The sequence below is a fragment of the Microcaecilia unicolor genome, chromosome 11 (genome assembly GCF_901765095.1).
Source record: "Microcaecilia unicolor chromosome 11, aMicUni1.1, whole genome shotgun sequence".
In the NCBI taxonomy this organism is placed as follows: Eukaryota; Metazoa; Chordata; class Amphibia; order Gymnophiona; family Siphonopidae; genus Microcaecilia; species Microcaecilia unicolor.
The window spans coordinates 190,130,665-190,147,757 of NC_044041.1; the positions used below are offsets into that span (position 1 = coordinate 190,130,665).

Genomic DNA, 17,093 nt, shown 5'->3' on the forward strand with positions numbered 1-17,093 from the left:
TAAAGTTCACTGCTATCCATGTCTGATGAGATAACAGATGTCACTGTGATGCCTCTTACGTTCGCAGCCAAAGCAGTATAACACAGTTGCTTAAGGAGTGTTAGATTGGTTTAAAATGTTATTCATGTCACTGGAAGACCATGACCGACAGGATTTATTTTTGCAGTTCCTTTTTTGATAGAAAAGAATTCCTAAGAGAGATTGGAAATTTCCATTTTTATTTCCATAACTTCACAAAATAAAATTGTAGGGGGAAATTGGAAACTTTACATATCTGATTTAGAGAAATTTTTTTTGTTACATTTGTATCCCACGCTTTCCCACTCATGGCAGGCTCAGTGCGGCTTACATATTATGTACAGGTACTTATTTGTACCTGGGGCAATGGAGGGTTAAGTGACTTGCCCAGAGTCACCAGGAGCTGCCTGTGCCTGAAGTGGGAATCGAACTCAGTTCCCCAGGACCAAAGTCCACCACCCTAACCACTAGGCCACTCCTCCACTGTTGCTACTATTTGAGATTCTACATGGAATGTTGCTATTCCACTAGCGAAGTCGGCCCTTGCAGATCACCAATGTGGCCGCGCAGGCTTCTGCTTCTGTGAGTCTGACCAGGACGGTACGTGCAAGATGTCAGACTCACAGAAACAGAAGCCTGCGCAGCCTTCTACATGGAATGTTGCTAGTGGAATAGCAACATTCCATGTACAATCTCCAATAGCATCTATTTTTTTTTGTTACATTTGTACCCTGCGCTTTCCCACTCATGGCAGGCTCAATGCGGCTTACATGGGGCAATGGAGGGTTAAGTGACTTGCCCAGAGTCACAAGGAGCTGCCTGTGCCTGAAGTGGGAATTGAACTCAATTCCCCAGGACCAAAGTCCACCACCCTAACCACTAGGCCACTCCTGTGCTCACTTATGGCGGGTGAAAATAAAACCTTTATCTTGAAGGGAGCTACTATAATGCCCCATTTCTTCATGAGGTGGGTACATAGCCACAATGTAAATTTGGTAGTTTTTTTTTCCCAAGATATAGTTTAAATGGGGGTTCTCAACCCAGTCCTCGGAAAACACCAAGCCAGTCTGCTTTTCAAGCTAGCCCCAAAGAATATGTATTAACAACCTTACTATACTGGACTAGATTTGACTGAATAACTGTATTAACTATACTAGCAGTATAAATAACCTAGAGGGGCATAATCGAACGGAAACGCCTATCTCCATGGGCGTTTATCTCAGAGAACGGGTCCGTGAAGGGGCGGGCCGAACCGTATTTTCGAAAAAATGGACGTTTTTGAGCTGGGCGTTTTTTTTTTTTAAGCGATAATGGAAACTAAAAACGCCCAGCTCAAAAACGTCCTAATCCAAGCCATTTGGTCGTGGGAGGGGCCAGGATTGGTAGTACACTGGTCCCCCTGATATGCCAGGACACCAACTGGGCACCCTAGGTCAGTGCGGTGGACTTCAGAAAAAGCTCCCACATGCATAGCTCCCTTACCACGGGTGCTGCGCTCCCAACCCCCCTCCCCCAAAACCCACTACCCACAAATGTACAACACTACCATAGCTCTTAGGGGTGAAGGGGGCACCTACATGTGTGTACAGTGGGTTTTGGAGGCCTCCCATTTACCAGCACAAGTGTTACAGGTGTGGGGGGGATGGACCTGGGGCCACCTGGCTGAAGTGCACGACGGTACCCACTAAAAGTGCTCCAGGGACCTGCATACACGCAGGCCTCTAGGACTTGTTGCTGCTGTATAACATTGGCACACCAGTTGACACCTGAAGACTAATCTCTCCGAAAACGTCCTTTATTGGAATAACCGCGTTTACTCACAGTTAACTGCAGATCAGAGGTTGTGGCCCATTGGCAACGAGTCTCCCTGGTACTGAGATGAGCAGTAGGTCAGAGCTGGCAGAATGCTGTACAATGCCTTTTTTCAGCCTCATTCAAGGGAAGAACTAAGTTCTGTAACGTGGCTAACACAGGAAAGGGAACTAAAACTGGCTTACAAAAAGCTTACAAAAATGGCCACTACCGCATGGACTAAAACAGGAAACACAACAGGGCACACTCTGGCCCAGTAGGCAGGGGGAAAAGCACCATGGGAGAAGAGCCTACCAACTACCAACATCGTGAGACTGTAACACAAGCTAATGAAATCACGGAGCCCAATACCCTACACCCACCACAATGCAATGCTGATGTGACCCTGTAGTGCACCCGAGAGCCACATCTGACCCAGGGAAAGGCTGTGAGAGGATCGAACACATTCTGCTGTCATGGAGGTGGGTACTGCACTTGAGGCTGGCATACAGGCTGGAAAAAAAGTTTGTAAAGTGGGGGTTTTTTGGTGGGAGGGGGTTAGTGACCACTGGGGGAGTCCGGGGAGGTCATCCCCGATTCCCTCCAGTGGTCATCTGGGCAGTTGGAGCACTTTTTTGGGACTTGTTTGTGAAAAAAAAGGGTAAAAAAAAAAGTGACCCAAAATCGCGGTAAAAACGCCTTTTTTTTTTCCATTATCAGCTAAAGATGCTCATCTCTCCTTGGCTGATAACCACGCCCCAGTCACGCCTCTGTCAACTTTATTCGTTTCCGCAACGGAGTGCAGTTGGAAACGCCCAAAATCGGCTTTCGATTATACCGATTTGGGCGCCTTTGCGAGAAAAACGTCTATCTCCCGATTTAGGTTGCACTATAGGCGTTTTTCTCTTTCGAAAATAAGCAGGCTAATCAGTTATGCTGCATTACAAAATCTTTTATTGTTTACTAGTAAAAAAGGCCCGTTTCTGACACAAATGAAACGGGCGCTAGCAAGGTTTTCCTCGGAGTGTGTATGTTTGGGAGAGTGTATGTGAGAGTGACTGTTTGAGAGTCAGAGTGAAAGTGTGAGTGTGAGAGAGAGAGTGAGTCTGGGTGTGAGTGTGTTTGTGAGAGAGTGTGTGTGTGAGAATGAGAGTGTGTGCAAGTGTGTATGTGAGACACAGTGTGAGAGAGAGTGTGTGTGTGTGGGCGAGAGAGAGAGTGTGTGTGAGACACAGATTCTCTGTTTGAGTGTATGAGACCAAGCGAGTGTGTGAGTGACTGTGTGGCACATAGAGAGTGAATGTGATACAGTGTGAGACAGAGTGTGTGAGAGTGAGAGTCAGAAAGACATTGTATATCAGAGAGAGAGTGTGAGCCGTGCCCTCCCAATCCATGGCCATCTGTCCCCTGGCCCCTCCATTCATCCTTTTCCAGCAATTCCCCTCTCTCCCTGAGCCCTGCCCTCCCAATCAATGCCCATCCATGCTCCTCTGTCCCCTGCCCCCTCCATTCATCCCTTTCCAGCAATTCCCCTCTCTCCCTGAGCCCTGCCCTCCCAATCCATGGCCATCCATGTTTCTCTGTCACCTGCCCCCTCCATTCATCCCTATCCAGCATTTTCCCTCTCTGCCTGAGGCCTGCACTGCAATCCATATCCATCCATGCCCATCTGTTCCCTCCATTCATCCCTATCCAGCATTTCCCCTCTCCCTGAGTCCTGCCCTTCCAATCCATGCCCATCCATGCTCCTTTGTCACCTGGCCCCTCCATTCATCCCTATTCAGCAATTGCCCTCTCTCCCTGAGGCCTGCCCTGCAATCCATATCCATCCATGCCCATCTGTCCCCTCTATTCATCCCTAGCCAGCAATTTCCCTCTCTCCCTGAGTCCTGCCCTCCCAATCCATGGCCATCCATGCTCCTCTGTCCCCTGCCCCCTCCATTCATCCATTTCCAGCAATTCCCCTCTCTCCCTGAGCCCTGCCCTCGCAATCCATGCCCATCCATGCTCCTCTGTCCCCTGCCGCCTCCATTCATCCTTTTCCAGCAAGTCCCCTCTCTCCCTTCCATGACCCCCCCCCCTCGCATCCATGCTCCTCTCTATCCCATGTCCCAGCCTGGCCCGCCCTCTTCTCCTCCCCCCCTTCGCATCCATGTCCCCCCCCCCTTCGCATCCATGCATCGTTTTTTTTTTTTTTTTTCTTCTTTTTCAATTTACCTCCGTGGCGTTTCCGGCAGCGAAGCGTCAGGGAAGGAGGCGGCGCTCCCGACGTCTAGCTTTCCCTTCGCTGTGTTCCGCCTTATTTTGAAGGCGGAACACAGCGAAGGGAAGGCTAGACGTTGGGAGCGCCGCCTCCTTCCCTGACGTTTCGCTTCCGGATTTGTTTGTTTTGTCGCGAGGGCGGGGCAGAGACGGCTGGCTGGCTGGCTTGAAGGGAGGCTTCACACCACGAATCCACGAACCCTTCAGCCTCAGCCTGGGAGTGACGTCAGATGGCTTCATAGAACGTTGTCCTCATTAGAACGTTCACGGTGCGTTTTATTATATTAGATTATCATTTACTGCATACAAAACATCCTAGTTCATTGCCGGAAAATGTGGTGAAGGCGGTTAGCTTAGCAGAGTTTAAAAAGGGGTTGGATGGTTTCCTAAAGGACAAGTCCATAAACCGCTACTAAACGGACTTGGAAAAATCCCAAATCCCAGGAATAACATGTATAGAATGTTTGTACGTTTGGGAAGCTTGCCAGGTGCCCTTGGCCTGGATTGGCCGCTGTCGTGGACAGGATGCTGGGCTCGATGGACCCTTGGTCTTTTCCCAGTGTGGCATTACTTATGTACTTATGTCCTCTACTTGGCTCACTTTTATTACATAGAGCAGTGATTTAACCTATTGTGATGTCATAGTGGCTCATTCCACCAATAAGAGCCAACCTCATTAGTGATGTCACAATGGCTTGATTGTATAGAATGTTTGTACGTTTGGGAAGCTTGCCAGGTGCCCTTGGCCTGGATTGGCCGCTGTCGTGGACAGGATGCTGGGCTCGATGGACCCTTGGTCTTTTCCCAGTGTGGCATTACTTATGTACTTATGTCCTCTACTTGTCTCACTTTTATTACATAGAGCAGTGATTTAACCTATTGTGATGTCATAGTGGCTCATTCCATCAATAAGAGCGAACCTCATTAGTGATGTCACAATGGCTTGATTGTATAGAATGTTTGTACGTTTGGGAAGCTTGCCAGGTGCCCTTGGCCTGGATTGGCCGCTGTCGTGGACAAGATGCTGGGCTCGATGGACCCTTTGTCTTTTCCCAGTATGGCATTACTTATGTACTTATGTACTTAGTTTAACATCTTCTTTCTTCCACATGTGCAGTCATACGCACCGCACTCAATGAGTGCGTATGACTGCACATGTGGAAGAAAGATGATGTTAAACTAGGATGTTTTGTATGCAGTAAATGATAATAAACAATAAAAGATTTTGTAATGCAGCATATTATACTGCAATGAATATGTATGAGATAAATTTGCATACACCACCTGTATTGTATGCAGATCTATCTCATGCATATTCATTTGTGGGTATCCTTGAAAACCTGACTGGTTTGGTGCGTCCCAAGCACTGGGTTGTTGAGAACTCCTATATTAGATGTTGCATCACATGGCAATTGCCTGGCTAGTGCTGTTCTTAGGCATGGCAAAACAAAAAGAAAGAGCACAAAGGGCCTTTAAAAACGGGAAGGAACACAGTTTTTTTCATTAAAATAATCCTTTAATGGTGAACTTTGATTGAAGAGAGACCCGACACGGGCCGTGTTTCGGTGCTGCCGCACCTGCGTCAGGGGTCACACCAATGACAAAGGAGGCTTCAATAGACAAATTCTTTCCGAAATTTTGTATAATATATTCCTCCTCCGAATAAATTGGCGAAACTCGCACAACAACAGCGTCCGTGCTGGAATGGAAAACGTTGAAGGCAAGAGTAGAGGCTGACCAAAGACGAATCACCACTGGAGATATATGAATCCAAACAGTCTTCATTGGACCTTCTTTTTAGTATAACAATAAAGACTGTTGGATTCGTATATCTCCAGTGGTGATTCGTCTTTGGTCAGCCTCTACTCTTGCCTTCCGCGTTTCGTCATCGTAGAGGATTTTTCCTGTCTCGTATTTTGGAATGGAAAATGTTACCATAAGCAAAAATGATTCCTAGTTGCAAAGAAGTGAGGAGAAAATCAAACACACGCAAAAAAACATACTACAGAATAAATGAGAAAAGCAATTACAGCAATTACAACGTACAAAACACTGATTGCAGTAACATAGCAATAATGGAACTGAACCTTTCAACCAGCCCTCCCCCGTCATCTCCTCTCCCGATCAGATACATAGAGAACCAACACAGATGTAAATACGTATGTACAGACACACATGCAAGCATTCATGTACACCCATGCAAGGATGCCCGGCCAACATATAAAAATACATGCACTGACACACAGACACACGTTCATACATATTAACACACACAGACATGCCACAATATAGAGACACATACACACACTTGCACAAAATAGATAAACATGAAATGTGTGTGTATGCACACACACACACACACACAAAAAATAATTCCACGAGACATGCACTGCCTGCTTTCCCCACTTGTTTGTTTATATCCCAGTGTAGTACAGGAACTGTTGTCATTTCCAAGAGAACTCAAGTAATCTAAGGAAATATATCTTTACAAAAGAAATGATGGATGCACGGAAGAGACTTCCAGTGGAGTTGGTGGAGAATGAGGACTGTATCTGATTTCAAGCAACATGGGACAATTATAGAGGATCTCTAAGGAAGACTAGATAGATTATATGGTATTTATCTGCTGTGTTTCTAGGTATGTTTACATAAGATAAATCCAGACCTGACTAAGAAGTTTGACCTGACATTTTCTGATCTCCCAGAGGAAGACCTAAATGCTCAGGTTTCCGGTTCTTACCTCTGCAGAGGTAATTTATGATTTAGATTTGAGTCTTGTGACTGCCCCTCTAGTGTTGCTCAAATGTAATTATTGCAATAAGAATGCTCTGCTCATACAGCCCATGAGACGGTCCTGTTTACAATCATGGAGCCTGTTCTTTGGGTGCTTGAGCACCCCCAATATTGAGCAAACTCCTTCACTGTGTCCAATAAGGGGCAATTTGTTCTGAGTTTAGTCCCTCCAATCATTTTGAAAAGTTGCTCCCATGCTTACAATCAGTATATACCTGAGACAAAGGTGGGTGAAACGACTTGCCCAAGCTCACAAGGCTGCTCAAGATTTCAGGAATTTTCCTTTTCACAAATGCATAGGTTCCTCCAACTTTTCTTCCCTGGACACTGTCAAGCAGATTTTTTAATATTGGAGGTGCTCAAAACACCCACAGGGCTGGCTCCTATGCACAAATGAATAACACTTTTCAATAAAACTTCAACACTTCTTCACCTGAGAGACAGCTTGAAACAAACGTGTCAACATGAATCCATTCAACTGCCTGGTGTTCTAGCCATCTATATTGCTGGGAACATCTTCCTGGCATCCCGGTACCCCTCTTGGATCCACTAAGGACCTATCTGGTTCCTAAGTTGTGGGACCATGAACCACCCAGCTGCCTGGTTCTGACTCATTCTATAGCTGTAAGCATAAGACACAGTGCTGTGTGTACTTTGTAGCACTGCATACATGTTTGTAGTTTATTTATTTAGATTTTGCTCACACCTTTTTCAGTGGTAGCTCAAGGTGAGTTACATTCAGGTACTCTGGATATTTCTCTGTCCCAGGAGGGCTCACAATCTAAGTTTGTACCTGAGGCAATGGAGGGTTAAGTGACTTGCCCAAGATCACAAGGAGCAGCAGCGGGATTTCAACCGGCCACCTCTGGATTGCAAGACCGGTGCTCTAACCACTAGGCCACTCCTCCACTGGCAACATTCCATGTAGAATCTCAAATAGTAGCAACAGAATCTCAAATAATACCAACATTCCATGTAGAACCTCAGATAGTAGCAACATTCCATGTAGAATCTCAAATATTTATTTAGATTTTGCTCACACCTTTTTCAGTGGTAGCTCAAGGTGAGTTACATTCAGGTACTCTGGATATTTCTCTGTCCCAGGAGGGCTCACAATCTAAGTTTGTACTTGAGGCAATGGAGGGTTAAGTGACTTCCCAAGATCACAAGGAGCAGCAGTGAGGTTTGAACTGGCCACCTCTGGATTGCAAGACCCCGGTGCTCTAACCACTAGGCTGCTACTCCTATTTCCGCATAGGCGTGAGGGGACATGGCAGTAAGAAGGACCCATGGCTGGCAGAGCAGAGTTAACGCGATAATCTAGGCACCCAGGAGCAAGAGTCAGATCAAGCAAGCAGCAGGGTACTGCCCTCAAGGTTATTTGCCCTGGAGTCGGCTGCAAAAATTAAAATCACTCCTGACTTTTGTTGCGCGTAAAATTCTTATATTGTTACACGGCACACCTACGTTTCCTTATTCAGAGGCTGGCCAATTCTGGAGTACATTTTAAGTGTTTGCGCATTTCCCACACCTGAGGATATGTGGACCTACTACTGCCTTTCCATCCCATGAGAATCATTTATCCTCAATTTCTTCAATTAGCGTTTATTAAGGAAGAGTTTGACTGGGAGACTGAGCACAATCTACAAAATCATAGTGCAGATATGTGTTTTGGAATTTGATAACCACCCCCCTCCCCCATTCGTCATTCCCATTTCAACGCCTACATTTTGGTGACCTTTTCAGCATTTACTCCACAGTGGCCAGCACAGAAACCTAGCAGATTTTATTGGGAGAGATGTGATCTTTCATGACTTCATGAAAACTGGAATGAGTTTACCACCAGATCTGTTTGATGATGCCTGTTTAACAGATAAAAAAAATCAAGTTAAAAAAAATGTCTTGTTCTGGTTTTCACCTTTTTTTTTTTTTGTTTTTTTTTTTGTTATATTTGTACCCTGTGGTTTCCCACTCATGGCAGGCTCAATGCGGCTTACATGGGGCAATGGAGGGTTAAGTGATTTGCCCAGAGTCACAAGGAGCTGCCTGTGCCTGAAGTGGGAATTGAACTCAGTTCCTCAGTTCCAAAGTCCACCACCCTAACCACTAGGCCACTCCTCCACTGTTGCTACTATTTGAGATTCTACATGGAATGTTGCTAGCATCATTCCATGTAGAAGTCGGCCCTTGCAGATCACCAATGTGGCCGCGCAGGCTTCTGCTTCTGTAAGTCTGACGTCCTGCACGTACGTGCAGGACATCAGACTCACAGAAACAGAAGCCTGCGCAGCCTTCTACATGGAATGTTGCTAGTGGAATAGCAACATTCCATGTAGAATCTCCAATAGTAGCAACAGAATCTCAATAGTAGCAACATTCCATGTAGAATCTCCAATAGTATCTATTTTATTTTTGTTACATTTGTACCCCGCGCTTTCCCACTCATGGCAGGCTCAATGCGGCTTACATGGGGCAATGGAGGGTTAAGTGACTTGCCCAGAGTCACAAGGAGCTGCCTGTGCAGGGAATTGAACTCAGTTCCTCAGTTCCCCAGGACCAAAGTCCACCACCCTAACCACTAGGCCACTCCTCCACTGTTGCTACTATTTGAGATTCTACATGGAATGTTGCTAGCATCATTCCATGTAGAAGTCGGCCCTTGCAGATCACCAATGTGGCCGCGCAGGCTTCTGCTTCTGTAAGTCTGACGTCCTGCACGTACGTGCAGGACATCAGACTCACAGAAACAGAAGCCTGCGCAGCCTTCTACATGGAATGTTGCTAGTGGAATAGCAACATTCCATGTAGAATCTCCAATAGTAGCAACAGAATCTCAATAGTAGCAACATTCCATGTAGAATCTCCAATAGTATCTATTTTATTTTTGTTACATTTGTACCCCGCGCTTTCCCACTCATGGCAGGCTCAATGCGGCTTACATGGGGCAATGGAGGGTTAAGTGACTTGCCCAGAGTCACAAGGAGCTGCCTGTGCAGGGAATTGAACTCAGTTCCTCAGTTCCCCAGGACCAAAGTCCACCACCCTAACCACTAGGCCACTCCTCCCTTTGAGAACAAGGGGCCAGTTTAAAGTTAGACAGACAGAAGAGCAATGCCCTGAGTTAACAAAACAATTAGACCAGGTTCCCGTGTTCTCAATGCACAGGCGTTTTCTGATCTCCCGAGGTGGGAGAAATGCCTTCCTCCGATGCTCTCTCGCAATTACTAATCTGAATGGGACCAGTTTCCATCTTTGGTCAATACAAGCACAGTAACCCTTACACAAATGAGACACTTATATTAGATTTGCCAGATGACTTCGTCTGAGCAGGGGCAGGCTGAGAAGTCCAGGATTTTATCCCAGGGCATCTGTGGACTTTTATTTATTGCATGTAAAGCCTTTTCCAAGAAATACCCTAAAGTGGTAACATGTTGGCACTAAGATTTTAAAATATGACATGCTATTCATACATTTCCATGGGAATGCTTTGCCGGAGCAGCAGGTCAGCACAGGCAGGGTTTTTGTTTTTCCCCTTGAGTCTGTGCTCTATTCCCATGTAGACAGTATTACTTTTGGAGAAGGTTGGGGTGGGGGTGAGTCACATGGCTGCCCCTGCTTCTATTTATAGGAGTTTGTGTTGGTTTCACAGAACCACCAAGGGCTTGAAACTTAATCAATCACAAATCCTGAAGAAAAGAGTTTCCAGCTTTGGGGCAGTCCTGCAAACTCAAGGGCTGTTTCTTTTCCTGGCTTGGGGCAGGGGTGAGAGTGGTCTTCGTTCAGTGGTTGCAAACCCTGTCCTGGAGGACCCCCACTAATCATAATTAATATGAGTAACGGAGAACTCCACGTGTGGCTTCTGTTGTATACAGGTTTATCTTAGTTGATGTCTGGGTGAGGGGGAAGGGAACACCTACGGTCTGGCTTCAGGTCGCTAACTTAGACCTGGAGAAACCAGACTGTGGACAAGTCCAGGTCTAAAAAGCTCATGTACATAGAATATGGCCACGGATAAAGACCATAACTCCCTTAGCTTATTTGATGAATTTTTATCCTGGTCAAATATTTTCATCACTACCCCATGTACCCTGGAGGTAGTTGCAGGCCTGGTGCCTTCCATGATATGCCTGGGGGAGGAATTATGGCTCTGGTGGGATATGAAGCTTCAGTTATAGGGCTTTGAGTCCCTGTGATTTTGCTGACACTCTGTGACCTTAGTGAAGCCAGATTACGGCCATGTTACTAAACTGACTCATCTGAAATGCTGCATCAGTCCTGCCTTACACTGTTTTATTCATTCACTTTTCTCCTGCCTTATTCTATACTTCCTCCTTTCTTGACTTCCTCTTCCTTGTTGTTGTTATTATTATTATTATTTCTTTATTTGACAATAACTAGCATTTTCACCCTCATCTATTCTGTATCTTGTTTCCCCCCCCCCCCCCAAATATTTGTCCAGGTTTTCTGCTGTTTTTCATTTCTTGTTTCCAAATGTGCCTGTGACCTCCCTCACCTCTCCATTCCTCCTGTTAAATTAAAACCTGCCCGTGGTTTAAGCATGAGTCACTTTCACCCTCTGCTTCTAAGTCCTTGTAAGGATTGTCCTCATGTTTTTATTGGAAAGTCTTTTAAAAATGTTTGTTTTAGTGTTGAAAAATTCCACTGGTTTGCAGCCACTGGCACAATGGTTTCGAGCAAACCGGTCTGGAATGAAAGGGTATGAGAGACGAGCTGCTTTTAATGAATGAGCCTACTCTTGGACATACTCGCAGAAAGGCTTAATGAAGGACTTGTCTCTACTTCAGGAAGCAGGCGAAGGGCTCTTCCCCCCCCCCCCCCCCAGGCCTTCATATTTAAACAATTTTTATTGAATGAATAAAGAGTGCTTGATAACAATACAAATCTCTCCATCAGGTTCTCAGGTCGTTCAATAGTTTCCTTTATATTTTCAATCCCTTCCCCATCTCCCCTCCTCGGGAGCTTAGTCAAGATCGGGAGGCGGGGCTGGTGGTTGGGAGGCGGGGATAGTGCTGGGCAGACTTATACGGTCTGTGCCAGAGCCGGTGGTGGGCAGCGGGACTGGTGGTTGGGAGGCAGGGATAGTGCTGGACAGACTTGTACGGTCTGTGCCAGAGCCGGTGGTTGGGAGGCAGGGCTGATGGTTGGGAGGTGAGGATAGTGCTGGGCAGACTTATACGGTCTGTGCCAGAGCCGGTGGTGGGCAGCGGGACTGGTGGTTGGGAGGCAGGGATAGTGCTGGGCAGACTTATACGGTCTGTGCCAGAGCCGGTGGTTGGGAGGCAGGGATGGTGGTTGGGAGGCGGGGATAGTGCTGGGCAGACTTATACGGTCTGTGCCAGAGCCGGTGGTTGGGAGGAGGGGCAGGTGGTTGGGAGGCGGGGATAGTGCTGGGCAGACTTATATGGTCTGTGCCCTGAAGAGCACAGGTACAAATCAAAGTAGGGTATACACAAAAAACAGCAAATATGAGTTATCTTGTTGGGCAGACTGGATGGACTTGCAGGTCTTTTTCTGCTGTCATCTACTATGTTACTATGTTACTCACCCTTCCAGTATATGAAGAAGTGTCCTACCCCAATTCCTCAATATCTCCTTCTTTGTGCAAAGTGCAAAGTGATGCATGTGGGTAAGAGGAACCCGAATTATAGCTACGTCTTGCAAGGTTCCGCGTTAGGAGTTACGGATCAAGAAAGGGATCTGGGTGTCGTCGTCGATGATACGCTGAAACCTTCTGCTCAGTGTGCTGCTGCGGCTAGGAAAGCAAATAGAATGTTGGGTGTTATTAGGAAGGGTATGGAGTCCAGGTGTGCGGATGTTATAATGCCGTTGTATCGCTCCATGGTGCGACCGCACCTGGAGTATTGTGTTCAGTACTGGTCTCCGTATCTCAAAAAAGATATAGTAGAATTGGAAAAGGTACAGCGAAGGGCGACGAAAATGATAGTGGGGATGGGACGACTTTCCTATGAAGAGAGGCTGAGAAGGCTAGGGCTTTTCAGCTTGGAGAAGAGACGGCTGAGGGGAGATATGATAGAAGTGTATAAAATAATGAGTGGAATGGATCGGGTGGATGTGAAGCGACTGTTCACGCTATCCAAAAATACTAGGACTAGAGGGCATGAGTTGAAGCTACAGTGTGGTAAATTTAAACGAATCGGAGAAAATTTTTCTTCACCCAACGTGTAATTAGACTCTGGAATTCGTTGCCGGAGAACGTGGTACGGGCGGTTAGCTTGACGGAGTTTAAAAAGGGGTTAGATAGATTCCTAAAGGACAAGTCCATAGACCGCTATTAAATGGACTTGGAAAAATTCCGCATTTTTAGGTATAACTTGTCTGGAATGTTTTTACGTTTGGGGAGCGTGCCAGGTGCCCTTGACCTGGATTGGCCACTGTCAGTGACAGGATGCTGGGCTAGATGGACCTTTGGTCTTTCCCAGTATGGCACTACTTATGTACTTATGTTGAGTAGAGAGATGTGGTAGCCATGTTAGCCACTTTTAAAGGTAATCAATAAAATAAAATCATAGAAAAGAAAATAAGATGATACCTTTTTTATTGGTCTAACTTAATACATTTTTGATTAGTTTATGATCTTTCTCTGTTGAAGCTGCTTCTAATGTATTCACATTTTATATGCAAACATCCTCCTATATCCCATGACATTCAACAAGAGGCTTCCTCCCTGTGGGTGAAGACTATGCAAATATAGGGCTCTCACACCATCCTGAACTTTTTTTTTTTTCCACTTAGGAGAGCCTCTAGCATTCCTGAGCTCCCAAGAAGCTTAACAAATGTAGTTGATTCTCCAATGCCAGAAAGCAGGAGGTTCAGGAGATGTCCAGCTCTGCAATGTGTACTTACATGCCACAAGGCTCATTTAAAAAAAAAAGGTTTGGACGGCTTCCTAAAGGAAAAGTCCATAGACCGCTATTAAATGGACTTGGGGAAAATTCACTATTTCTGGGATAAGCAGTATAAAATATTTTGTACTTTTTTGGGATCTTGCCAGGTATTTGTGACCTGGATTGGCCACTGTTGGAAACAGGATGCTGGGCTCGATGGACGTTTGGTCTTTCCCAGTATGGCAATACTTATGTACTTATGTACTTGGGTTTCTGAATGGAATCTTGCTACTCTTTGGGGTTCTACATGGAATGTTGCTACACTTTGAAATTCTGCATGGAATCTTGTTATTCTTTAGAATTCTGGAATCTTGCTACTCTTTGGGGTTCTACATGGAATGTTGCTATTCTTTGTTTTTCTGCCAGGTATTTGTGACCTGGATTGGCCACTGTTGGAAACAGTATGCTGGGCTTGATGGACCTTTGGTCTTTCCCAGTATGGCAATACTTATGTACTTTTACAGAATAAAAGTGCAGGTCCCCTATTCCTCCTCCAAACGGTGCCCGGTTTATCTAGTAACATTTGTTCGGCTGAACCTACTACCCTCATTTCTAGGATATTCCTCATATATCTCATCAATGCTGTCCAAACCTGTTGTATTATTGGGCACTTCCAAAATGAATGGGATAATGTTTTCTTCCCTGCCATACTCGATTGGGTTGCCCCAGGCCTTTAATGGAAGAAGCAGCCAAAGGGGTCTTTTACAAAGCCGCACTAGCGTTTTTAGCTCGTGGTAAAACTCAGCTGGCAGTAAACGCTGAGACATCCATAACTAACTAGTCGCGTACACAAAAACCCAACACCGGCTGCACATACTGTATGATGACTTGCTTATCCACTCCTGCTGTAGCTGAGATTATTTTCATTCGCCTTTTCCGACTAATTTTTCCCTAAGTTAATTTACCCTTCTTTCTAACTCCTGTTACTCTATCTTATCTGTCTATATGTTACACCAGTGCATAGCCAGATAGCCGACTTAGGGTGGGCTGTCTTCCCTGCCATCCTCGCCCTTCCCCCTCCCAAACCAAAAGAAATACATGACACCAGCTGACCTGAGGTCACTGCCTTTACTGCCTTTTTGCAGTCTAAACCATACAGCACAATGGCATTAGCCTCCGTTCCGAGGGCACCATTTTGAAATCTAGAACCAGGTGGCAAGAGCAATTGGGGGATCATGGCTGGGTTCCCCATCATCGTAAGTAAATCAAGGGTCCAAGTGAGTCCGTGGGAACAGTGAAAGAGGACCTAGAGGGGGAAGCTGCTTAAAGATGGGAGCACAAAGTCAAACGCTTCATACACTTCAAAACCATAAATAAGATCATTTAAATTTCCTATCTTGTTTCATATAGAGCAACCCTAGTATGTAATTCACAAATATGGCACGGGAGGCTTTATTCTAAACAACTCTTGAGGTAGGCCTATGAACTCTTAAGTGTGTAATTTTATCCTGTAATGGATCGTAAGGAGCTTAGCCGAGATTGGGTGGCAGAGCCGGTGGCGGGAGGCGGGGATAGTGCTGGGCAGACTTATACGGTCTGTGCCAGAGCCGGTGGTGGGAGGCGGGGCTGATGGTTGGGAGGCGGGGATAGTGCTGGGCAGACTTACACGGTCTGTGCCCTGAAAAGGACAGGTACAAATCAAGGTAAGGTATACACAAAAAGTAGCACATATGAGTTTATCTTGTTGGGCAGACTGGATGGACCGTGCAGGTCTTTTTCTGCTGCAGGTCTTTTTCTGCTGTCATCTACTCACGAAAGGCACAAACAGTACCCTGTCATTCTATTTTTTTTTATAATCGGTTAGTATGTTATATTCAAAGTGCCCAAGGTGGGGAAGAGCTTGGCTGTTATTGTCCTCTTTACCTTTGCTGCATTGCTTGTAGCACATTGATTTGATTTATTCTGGACTCCACCCTGTCCATTCCAGAGTGCTGTATATTAATAGGTGTCTTGTATTTCCTCTTTCCTCTCTTCTCACCCCAGGAGGTCCTGGTAGCTTGATGACTGTCAGAAGCCCCAGAGCACAGAAGGCCATGAAGAATCAAGAATTGCCCAAATCTAACCAAATGAAAACCAGTGCCTATTCTGTCTGGAACATCTGGAAATCAAGACGCAAAACAGCCACAGAAGTGGCCATCAAGGGGAAGCTCAGAATGAAATCGCCTTCGGGGGCCTTTGTGATTCTAGGGGTCTTTGTTGTCCTGATGGGTATGACCATTGCTGTCATTGGTTACTGGCCTCGGAAAGATTTACTCGCAGCACTTGACAACCAGACAGGGAACAGTAGTAGAACGAAAGACATAAAGAATGAAGTGAAAGCGGTGGCGGCAACCCTTCCTCGTAATCCTCCTAACAATGACAGACTTAAACTGATTGGTCCTGTCATCATGGGGATGGGGCTCTTTATTTTTATCTGTGCCAGCACCATGCTATATGAGAACAGAGACATGGAGACCCGTCTGCTAATCCAGAGAAGTTTATATTCCATGGCCACTGGTCTTCCTTCAAGCAAAAATGGACAGGATATGTACTGTCAGAAGACCAGTTCACCAGATATCAAAGCTAGACATGAGGAGGGGGCTTATGATATGGATCTCTCTTCTGGAGGCCTCCAGACCTTCTTAAGCCCAGGAAAGAGATGGGCTGAATCCTCCATTCCAAATAAGCTCCAAACGACTGCCCTTCTGCTTCATCAAAACGGCATCTCGCCATCTGTCTCTCTTCGTAGCCTCCAGTCAGATTCTTGCAACCTTGGTGAAACAACCCGCTGTCTCTTGTTTACACACGCAGAGTCAGTGGTGAACTCGTCAGTGAATACCTTGACTCTTCCCATCATTAAGCTAAATAACTGCCTTATTGACAATGCAGATGTTTCTCAACTTGTTAGTGATGAGGAAGTTGAGCGCCCCAAGGAAAAGGGAGAGATTTTAACCAATCCTGGAACCTTACACCAAAAGTGGATATTCTTCAAGTGGGCATGGTCTCCGTGGATCCCATATGGTTCTCAATGTGGGTGCCAAACCTCAGACCAGTCCTCCGATTAAAGAGCTCCTGACCCCAGAATCTACCAGGAAACATTTTAGCTCAGAAATCCATCTGAATATTGCTGGTCATTGTAAATCTGTAGAACTTAGCAGGAGAGGAAACAAGCCTGTGCCATCAGGCGAAGAACGGAAGAACAGAAGCTGGCCTAGACTTGACCGCATCAGTCTCATTGGATACACCAGACTGGAGAACACAGAGGACTCGGTAGATAAGTTGTTGGACCAGTTTTCTCTGCAGAACATCAACGGAGAAAGGACT

The 17,093-nt window shown here is 45.9% G+C and overlaps 1 protein-coding gene across 2 annotated transcripts in view; it reads left to right on the top strand.

The window, feature by feature from the left end:
* Window positions 1-16,840, top strand: part of TMEM200B (transmembrane protein 200B) — a 34,274-nt gene extending 17,434 nt beyond the window's left edge. For both annotated transcript variants that reach the window (XM_030217871.1, XM_030217870.1), the window contains one exon: window positions 15,774-16,840. In XM_030217871.1, the coding sequence (XP_030073731.1) occupies window positions 15,791-16,834 (1,044 nt within the window). In that variant the 5' untranslated portion in view covers window positions 15,774-15,790 and the 3' untranslated portion in view covers window positions 16,835-16,840. The remainder of the gene's footprint in view (window positions 1-15,773) is intronic.
* The last annotated feature ends 253 nt before the right edge of the window (window positions 16,841-17,093 follow it).